The sequence below is a fragment of the Oryza sativa genome, chromosome 2 (genome assembly GCF_034140825.1).
Source record: "Oryza sativa Japonica Group chromosome 2, ASM3414082v1".
Classification (NCBI taxonomy): Eukaryota; Viridiplantae; Streptophyta; class Magnoliopsida; order Poales; family Poaceae; genus Oryza; species Oryza sativa.
This window is the reverse complement of record NC_089036.1, coordinates 23,232,937-23,243,720: the sequence shown is the minus strand read 5'-3', so window position 1 is coordinate 23,243,720 and position 10,784 is coordinate 23,232,937. Positions and strand designations below refer to the sequence as shown.

The following is a 10,784-nucleotide window of genomic DNA, read 5'->3' as shown; positions in this document are numbered from 1 at the left end:
TTGTGTAGCTTGAAAGTATTATCAGTTTAGTTTGTTAGTAAGTCTAAAAATATTAACAATAAACATGATTTATAAAATTAGTTTGTGATTTCTCATCTTTTTCAAAGTAAAATAGATGATACTTATTTGTGAGATTATTTAATAGTTTACATTAAAAGAATTTAGCAATAAAGACTAGTTTCAAACTTACAATGATATTACTAAAGAGCTGAAATTCAAGTTTTTTCTTAAAAGGACTAGTTTACGCATTGCTTATTATTTACGGTAACTATTTGACCCTCTTTACTATCAATATTAGTTATTTGGTCTCATGGTTTATCTTCACCCTACACCCCCTAATCTCAAATTCTGGCTTCGCCCCTGTATAGAAGGGGGTAAATGGTACATAACATCAACGAAAGTCAAATTATCAAACTTTAAAAGATTAAAACATACTTCAACTTTAAAAACCAATAGAACACACATTTGATGGTCTATCTGACCTATTAGGGTCGGTCTAACCGAGACCCGGCCAGTCCGACCGTAGGTTACTCGGCTCTGATTGACAAGCCTAAAAGCAGCCTGACAAAGCTACGGTAAAAGCACGTCTCCAAAACCAATCGGTGGATCGAGCAGAATAAAAGTAGATAGACCTAGGAACTAACTCCAAAGAACGGATTTACAAACTAAACAATGGTTTAAGAGAAAACACCCTCGAAAGTCGGCTGTGTCAAAAAATTCAGTAAATTTGAACAAAACCTAGAACTTAAGCAGACTTTAATCTAACAATAACACAATCTTTCTATCCCGATGGGTACCTTTGAAAATCGGACCGGTATATTTTTAGATTTACAAAATCACTGTAGTAGTCTAGTTGTCGATAGATACACATCATCCACCACTAAAATAATTAGCCGTAAATGTAATCACCATCCGAATTTATATAATTGGTATCAGTACGTACCAACAATTTAGCAACCGATCGACTGAATAATTAATTCAGGCAAAGAAATTTTGGTTTCTTAAAATGAAAACCGAACTTGACACCAATGATTTAGCAACCGATCATAGTCAGTCCTGGTCTTGCAGATGAACAGGTGATATGTAGTTTTCTCAATTACGTAGGGCAGCGACCGGCGCTACCATTTCCAACCTTAGTTTTCATTGAAAAAACACACCGTTTAACAGTTTGAAAAACGTGCACGCGGAAAACGATATGGGAAAGTTGGCAACCGGCAATGCGGAACACACCCTTGGCTTGCCACAGTTTCTTTTTATCCTTCCTAGGACCTCTAAAAAAACAAACCTTATAGTTTTTTAGTTTATTATCTCGTAGAATTTCTTTTTATAAATTTTTAGAATTCCCATCGAACACTACCACCGTACTTCTTTATAGCCCGCTCGTTGCACCCCATTTTATTGTTATTGGAAGTTTAAAAATCGAACCTAATCATCATTAGGGGTTTATTATTATTATTATTATTATTATTATTATTATTATTATTATTATTATTATTATTATTATTATTATTATTATTATTATTATTATTATTATTATTAATTTCTAGAAATCCTATCAACAGTCACGACCCAACTCCTTCACACGACCCAACTCCTTCACAGCCTGCCCGCTACCCCTCCTCTTAATCATCATCGGAATACTAAAAATTAAATATAATAATCACTGAAGTTTTGTTTTATAGTTTTTAGATGTCCCATCAACCGGTACTATCCTACTTCTTTACGGCTCATCAAGTGTACTGCCTCTCTCTTTAACTCCCATTTTCAAGTTGTATTCTTATTTTTCTAATTTTAGAATTTAGTTTATTTTTTATTTGAAATTTTAGTTAATCTTATATTGTGTTCTATATGGACTATTTTATCAATATTCTTATCTGTTTTATGAATTTAAGTTATTTCTAAATTATATTCTTAGTTTGAACTCTTATTTTTATTTTTTTTATTTCAGAATTTATTTTATTTTTTATTCTGAACATTAATTGACCATGTGTTCTGTTTAAGATGATATCTTATTTCATATTCCTAATTACTTATTTCGAATTTTAGTTATTTCTAAATTATATTCTTACTTAACTCCTATTTTGCTTTTTCTAATTTTGAAATGAACTTCTATTCTAAATTTTAATTAATCTCGTATTGGGTTCTACATGCATCGTTCTTTCACTATTCTTTATTTTTCATTCAGAATATCGGTTATTACTAAACTGTATTCCTAATAAATTGTCACGTGAAGACGGCGATAGATAACCGACACCTATGCAATGTTAGAGGTGTTGATTATCAATAAGAACTAGGAGTATAGTATGTGACTGTTCGGTTCAAAACCTGACACATATAACAGCGTATAGATATCGGTGCTTGTTCACAAATCAACACCTATATGTAGTTACATGTACCGATTGTAGAATCGACACCTATATGGCATCTTATCGGTGTCATCTGACAGGTGCTAGTGACGAATTCGGTATTGAAGATCAGTCCAACCGATGTTAAAGTGGATTTTATGTACCAGTGATTGTGAATTTGGGATCTGCATCTCCACCAAACCGGGATAATCTTGGTCGTTGTAACCTGTCAAGATGCACGGTATGCATATATATGTAGTTTTCTCGATTAAGGAGGGCAGCGACCGGCGTTATCATTTCCAAATTGTTAGTTTTCATTGCCTCCAGCAAAACTTGTCTGGACGACAATAGCAGCCACAGATCACGCTCAGACACAAATCCCACACCAACCGCAAATCCGCAATTAGGTGCCAAGTTGTATACTTGTATATGTATGGAAACCAAGACTGGACGACAAGCATGTCTATTAGCCATAATAATGTATTCCCTACGATTATAAACATGGAAAGTTTACTACGAGATTTAATTAAACTTTGAAGATATTAACCATCTCTTCTATACGCAATAGGTTTATGATATTATGGTATAGAAAGTTTCAAGACAATTTTTTTAAACACAGTATGCACATACAGGCGCTCATATACATGTTGTCCACTCATCTTCACGAACTTACACCCTAGCTACCCCTATCAGCACCTCCGAAAACGTACAGGGCAATTTTGGATTGATGAAAATCATTAGTGACGCCACGCTATCAAGTTCTCACTGCCGATGAGTACTTTGTCTACCGCTAAAAAAATAAGGCAACAGTCGTAAATACGAGTACTCGTGCTAAGACAAGGAATCTAACCAATCGAGCCTTCGCATTTTCAAGACAACTCTATACACGCCATTTGTCTTGTTTTAAGTTGATCATTTCAGAAGTTATATATCGACGGCGGAAGTTTAAAAATTATGTTCAAATCTTACTCTAAACATCAAATATGTGTGTGTGTCTGTGTGTGTAAGCGTTTAATATTTTTCATAAGAGGGACTAGACTATGCCACACCACGTTATATATATTTTAGCGAAACTCTAACCCTCAGACCTTCAGAGCCACTCCAACCATGGCATCTATTCCACTGGTGGTAGTACAGCTGCTGCTCCTGCTGCTTCCACTTCCCCTCCGAGAGCACCTCTGGTCAGGCCAACACCGGCGAAACGACGTCGATGCCGGCGAGCTCCACCCGATCGTCGTGTTGCCCGGGGTGGCATGCAGCGACCTGGAGGCGCGGCTCACGGAGGCGTACCGGCCGTCGGCGGCGAGGTGCGGCGCGATGAAGGGGAAGGGGTGGTTCCCGCTGTGGAAGAACAGCTCCGACCTCTCGACGCACCGCTACAACGAGTGCTTCCTGGAGCAGATGAGCCTCATCTACGACCCCGTCGCGAACGACTACCGGAACTTCCCCGGCGTCGAGACCCGCGTGCCCTACTTCGGTCTCGTCAAAGGCTACCATCAGAAATGGCCTTTTGACAAGTTAATTCCTCCCCCAAATTAACCGTTCACATATGCGTCCATGCTACTGCCCGTGTCATGCATGTGCAGATGTGCTTCTCCTTAGTTTTAATCTGGTCTCTGATCAAGTGATCAGCTCGATCGATGTGATGTGCGTGCTTGCAGGCCATGGTGCCTTACACCGCTTATACGAGCCCTGGAAGAGATGGGATACCGTGACGGGGACAACATGCACGGAGCTCCTTACGATTTCCGTCATGTTCCTCCAGTCCCTGGCCAGGAATCCCAAGTCTACTCGCGCTACTACGAGGAGTTCATGGAGCTCGTGGAGGCCACAAGCAAGAGGCATCGCAAGAAGAAGGTGATCATTCTCGGGCACAGCCACGGAGGATGCGTCGCCCTTGAGTTCGTCAGGAACACCCCGTTGGCGTGGAGAAAGGAGTACATCAAGCACCTCTTCCTGGTCACGCCTACGCTCTCCGCCGGGCTGCTCGACCCGGTGGAGAACCTTGCCACCGGGCCGCACAACCTGTTCTACGTGCCAGACGCGACGGAGCTGTCGCTGCGGCCAATGTGGAGGAGCTTCGAGACCAGCATCGCCAACCTCCCGTCCCCGGCCGTGTTCGGGCGCGAGCCGATCGTGGTCACCGAGCGGAGGAACTACTCCGCGTACGATATGGAAGATCTCCTTGCCGCCGTCGGTTTCGGTGACGGGATCGAGCCTTTCAGGTAGGGATGCAAGCGGGATTTTTTTTCCGCTTATCCCACTTCTAGTTTATTTTTTCTTCTAAATTTTGTACTACCATGTGGGAAATAAACTAGCAAACGGATTTTTATGCGGGTAGTGGGACTACCCACTTGCATCTCTACTTTCAGGAGACGAATGGTTGTGAGGATGAACTACCTCGAGGCGCCCATGGTGCCGTTGACGTATATCAATGGAGTGGGGAAGAGGACGCCACGGCAATTGGTGTACTGGGACGGTAACTTTGACAAGGCTCCGGAAAAAGTGTATGGTGATGGAGATGGGATAGTTAATCTGGTTACCATGTTAGCGTTCGACGAGGAGATGCGTCGGCAGCCAGGACAGAGGGGGCAATTCAAGTCAATCAAGGTCGAGAACGCTTCCCATATGGGAATTCTTATGGATGAATGGGCGCTAAAGAGGGTCATGCAAGAGATTCTTGAAGTGAATCAGGATTCTTCGTAGGCACTTGTGCTTATGAACTTCTGTTTGAATTGATTTACAAGCATGTATACTGGTGGTTCTCTAAATTGGGATTCGATATCTAGTATTCTTTTGTGAATCGGGGTATGTACAGCGAAGAAAGGTGGATATGTATCATCCATACCATTTGACACACGAAAAATGTTGCATGTTTCCCATGGTATATTAAATATTTCTTGCCCATTTACATGCAAATATCTTTGGGTACCACTACTACAAAACAATAATCCTTGTCGGCTCATCCATGCCAATAAAACTAGAATCGGCACAAATAAGCCATATGTGCTGGCGTGTTATAGGAACTGGAAGCCATAAGCCCTTCGAGTGTTATCCACCGGCACCTTTGTAACACCCCAAATTCCATATAACCAATGAGAACTGTTTTGAAGAAAACCTATGTTCAAAATTGTATTCCTTTGTGTGTATTAAGTATCTAGTGCCAAGAGCTCAAATCAAAACAATCGTTCTATAAAAATGACCATTTTACCCTTTGGATGAACATAGAAATTTATGAATTGCATTATTGAAAATGTAAAAGTTTGTCGCATCACACTAGTATAAAGTTTGCTATGCGAAATATTATTTATGACAAAATTTATTTTTAGATAACGAAATAAAAAAAATATGTATTTATTTTATTTTTTAAAGGTCATATAAAATGAGCATCATTCATACAAAGATAGGTCTACCAATGCTCACAATATTTTATTTATGAATGCTCTCAATAAAAAAATCCATTGTCCTATTAAAATTTCAAATACAAATTTTAATTTATTAAATTTATTTTATTTTCAAAATTTAAGATAAAATTTTCTGCACTAATTATTTAGTCTCATTAGTTTCATAAAATGCACATACTATGCACTCAAACAAAGTTTTCAATCTTTTTTCAAGCTTATATTCATACTTAAATCATCAAGGGCATAAAAGTCATTTGCAACCAAACGTAGCAGTGAAATGAAAGAAAAATTTAACGATAGGGGCATGGAAAGGATCAAGTTGAAATTTCAGAGGTATAGAAGGGATTGGATAAATTTTAGGGATATGAAAGGGATTGAATGAATTTTAAAGGATACACAGGGAATTTACTCTTGTATATACCTATGGGCTGGTTGTGTAGTATTAATGTGCAGTGAAATGTTTTGTGATTTTTGAGCGTTCACGCATCCACAGTATATTATGGATGTATGAGTTCCCTCCCCTATTTAGGTATAGTTGGCCAACTAGACGGCACGGCATGGTGCAGGCCCAACCGTGCCAGCCCACGGGATGCATACATGGCTCAATACGACTAGGGCCGTGCCGGGCCGGCCCGAAGGCACACTGGACCATCGTGCTTCTTCATAGAAAAAGTCTATTTTTCATCCCTCAACTCTGCGGGCTGTGTTCATATGGCAGGAAAATAAGTCAATTTTGTATTCCTCTTCTTTTTGGCCTTGCCTTATACGATTACTAAAGTCTATTTTGCATCCCTATATTTTTCTCGATTGTGCCGTGCCAGGCTGGCCCACCGTGCCGAGGGTGCAGCTCAGGCATGGCCCGGTAGTCGGGCCAGGCCGGCACGGGCACGACCCAGTCGAACCGTGCCGTGCTTGGGTCGGGCCAAAATGGTATGCCTTGGGCTAGGCCTCGGGCCATATGGCCATCTATATACTTAGGACAATCCCAACTCAAACACTACGAAGTAGTTTTCATACTTGTAAGTATAGAAACTATATACCCAATGGGTGTTATCATCCAATCACCACCTCTCTTTTCTCTCCTTTTATCCACATATCCCTTTGTTTTTATTTTTGATTCTTGTGTGGAGCTAGTTTTTTGCATGAGGCATCCACAATGTTATGCAAGAGTAATCCATAGGAAATATAGTATTCCATTGGGTGAATAGCTAATTTAGTCCCTTAAGTTTTACCCAAGGCTCAATTTGGTCCTTCATATTTCATTTTGTCCACATAGCTACTCTAAATATTTATTTTGGCTTGAAATCATCCTTGGGCCCACTTAATATGCCATATGGCAATTTCTAGTCAATATTTCTATTAGAAAATATCCCTTTTGCCCTTAATTTGTATACAACTATATACTAGAAAAGAGAAAACCAAGATGAATAAACAACATTACAGATGTACTTCCGATTATTTCAACATGTGCACATATGAAACTTAAGCAATTGTTGCCGTATACACTTTCTTGTACATAATTTATTTTTGTTTTACATAATTTACTAGGCATTATCTATAAAAAAAAGTCAAGCATGCAATTTTTGTCTCATATATGTGAATGGTGGGGGTATAAGTGTCATTTATCAAGAGAGTTGTTGGTTCAAGGATAAGTTTGAACTAAAATGAAAACATGAAGGACTAATACGGATAGATTGAAACATCAAGGACTAAACCGAGCCTCAGATGAAACTTGAAGGATCACTTTGGCTATTCACCATATTCCATTCAGCTATCTATTACCATTGTGTAACTAGTTTATATAGAGAAAATAACAAAAAGACACTCATATGTATATGGACTATCCGTATGGAATAAATAATATTACCTATATCTATTTCTCTCTCATTTCCTAATACTACCTTGTATCTATATACATTATGTAGATTTTTTTTTACTGGACATTATGAAGATTGTTATAGTTAAAGTCTATTTATGTGTTTCCCATCTATATGGATCATTTTAACCATATACATTGATAATGCTCTCGAAATATTTTTTTTCTTTTTTCTCTCTCTCTCCTCATTAACTATTTTGCTATCTCAATTATTTACTTATTTGACAGTATATTCAATATAGTTGGAGGGTTGGGACTACTCTTATATATCTACAGGGCATCTGAAATTGTACCTTATTCGGATGATATAGGTTGACTTGAGAAGCACATGCGTTCTTTTTCCTCTGTTTATCCCGGGAAGAGAAACTAGACATATATACTTTGCGAAAATGTGATGTATATCAAACGACAAATTAAAACGAGCTATCAGTGACCAGAAGGATTGGTAGGCTAAAATAGCGGGTAGATAACGAAAGAATAGTTTGGCTCGGCTCGTTCGTTTGAGCTCCCTGTCTTAACCTTAACGAAAGAATAGTTTGGCTCGGCTCGTGAGCTTGCTCGTTAATGCACCTATTCATTTCACCTTTGTAATTTCAAATTTACCATTTTATCGTATAAAAACCTAAAGTGTAACACCGCTAGTCAGTCTTGGCCTTGGTGATATGTACAGGGCGATATGCAGTTTTCTCAATTACGTAGGGCAGCGACCGGCGCTACCGTTTCCAACCTTAGTTTTCATTTCTCAATTACGGGGACGACAATAAGCAAGCCGATCATGCTCAGCCGCAAATCCCACCAACTGCAAATCCGCAATTAGCTGCCAAGTCGTATACGGAAACCAAGACTGGATAAGCATACCAGTTAGTGTTAGCCATAATAATTTATTCCCTACCGTCATAAATATTAGACGTTTACAGCAAGGTTAAACTTTAAAAATATTGATCATCATTTTAGATTAGAATAAGTTAATCTAACTAGCTAAGCGAGCATGTGTAATTGCATAACTAGCACCCGTACAAAGTTTTCTAATTTTTTTACGCATACTTTTTCTTTAAGATTTATTAAATAGTCATCTCATTGTGTTATGAATTTTAAAAATTGAACATTTTAATTTTATAAGTTTTAAAAAGTCCCATCACGTACTACCCCTTAATTTGATCCGGATTTTTGGAGAAAGCCAAACATGGATACAAAGTCTTGAAAAAACAGAAAAAGGTCACAACACACCAGACTAGAAGAACTTGCTGGGATCTCAACTACTCCCTCCGTTTTTTAATAGATGACGCCGTTGATTTTTTCTCACATGTTTGACCATTCGTATTATTCAAAAAATTTATGCAAATGTATAAGATATAAATCACACTTAAAGTACTATGAGTGATAAAACAACTCATAATAAAATAAATTATAATTACGTAAATTTCTTGAATAAGACGAATAGTCAAACGTGTGAGAAAAAGTCAACGGCGTCATCTATTTAAAAAATGGAGGTAGTACGTATAAAGCACACACATCAAACCCAAAACGCTCAAACACAGGAGCTTAAACCCCTCAGAAATGAAACAGCACACAAAAGGCAACGCCTAGAACGACACTAAAGATCTGCAGGCAGCGTAGACGGTCTCAGTAACTTCACTTTGTTCACTATAGCTTCAAGCATACTACCCCTTCTTTCATAGTCAGTCCTGGTCTTGCAGATGAACAGATGATATGTAGTTTTCTCAATTACTTAGGGCAGCGACCGGCGCTACCATTTCCAACCTTAGTTTTCATTTCTCAATTACGGGGACGACAATAGCAAGCCGATCATGCTCAGCCGCAAATCCCACCAACTGCAGATCCGCAATTAGGTGACTGGATTAGCGCGCATACTCCCTCCGTCCCAAAAAGTACATTCCTAGCATTACAATGAGAGAGTAGTGAAGAGTAAAAATGACAAATATGTCTCTCATTATTAGAAAATGTAGTAATGTTGATAAATAGGTAAAGGGTATTTAAGAGATAAAACTCCGACGTTAGGTAGGATGATAGAAGTTGATTTTTTTAGACAAAATTTAAACTATAGAAGTTGAGTTTTTTTGGGGACGGTGAAAGTACCTGTTAGCCATAATAATGTATTCCCTACCATCATAAATATTGGATGTTTACAGCAAGGTTAAACTTTAAAAATATTGATCATCATTTTAGATTAGAATAAGTTAATCTAACTAGCTAAGTGAGCTTGTGTAATTGCATGTCTAACACCCGTACAAAGTTATCTAATTTTTTTATGCATGCTTTTTCTTTAAGATTTATTAAATAGTCATCTCATTGTATTATGATTTTTAAAAATTAAACTTTTAGTTTTATAAGTCCCATCACATACTACCCCTTCTTTCTTTGACGCACCTATATTTTTTTTCCTTTATTTACTTGTCTAACTTGCCACACGTTATTTTTATCCTTTCCTAGGACATCTCAAAAACAAACCTTATAATTTTTTTTAGAGTTTATTATCTCATAGGATTTCTTTTTTTCTTTTATAAATCTTTAGAATTCCCATCAAACACTTCAACCGTACTTCTTCGTAGCTTGCTCGCTGCACTCCATTTTTTTTGTTATTGGGAGTTTAAAAATTGAACCTAATCATCATTAGGGGTTCTTTATTATTATTATTTTCTAGAAATCCTATCAACAGTCGCGACCCTACTCCTTCACAACCTGCCCACGGCCCCTCCTCCTCTTAATAATCACTGGAATACTAAAAGTCAAATATAATAATCACTAGAGTTTTTTTTTATAGTTTTTAGATGTCCCATCAACCGGTACCATTCTATTTCTTAACAGCTCGTCAGGTTACTCCCTCTCTCTTAAACTCTCATTTCTAAGTTGTATTGTTATTTGAAATATCTTTTTTTTCTAATTTTAGAATTTATTTTATTTTTTATTTAAAATTTTATTTAATCTCATATTGTGTTCTATATGAATTGTTTTTTTTTCAATATTCCTTATCTGTTTTATGAATTTAAGTTATTTCTAAATTGTATTCTTACTTTGAACTCTTATTTTTATTTCTTTAATTCCAGAATTTATTTCATATTTTATTCTGAATATTAATTAACCATGTGTTCTGTTTTAGATGATATCTTATTTCATAATCCTAATTAATTATTTCGAATT

General features: G+C 37.5%; 1 protein-coding gene across 2 annotated transcripts; it reads left to right on the top strand.

The window, feature by feature from the left end:
* The first annotated feature begins 3,299 nt into the window (after positions 1 to 3,299).
* LOC4329823 (lecithin-cholesterol acyltransferase-like 1) lies at positions 3,300 to 5,264 on the top strand. Of its 2 annotated transcripts, none has more exons than XM_015768476.3 (3): positions 3,300 to 3,862; positions 4,007 to 4,570; positions 4,718 to 5,264. In XM_015768476.3, the coding sequence occupies exons 1-3, from the start codon at positions 3,453 to 3,455 to the stop codon at positions 5,049 to 5,051; spliced, it is 1,308 nt and encodes a 435-aa protein (XP_015623962.1). In that variant the 5' UTR covers positions 3,300 to 3,452; the 3' UTR covers positions 5,052 to 5,264. The 2 variants fall into 2 exon arrangements, with proteins under 2 accessions (XP_015623962.1, XP_015623963.1); XM_015768477.3 differs by having other exon boundaries at positions 3,377 to 3,862; positions 4,687 to 5,264.
* Positions 5,265 to 10,784: the final 5,520 nt, after the last annotated feature.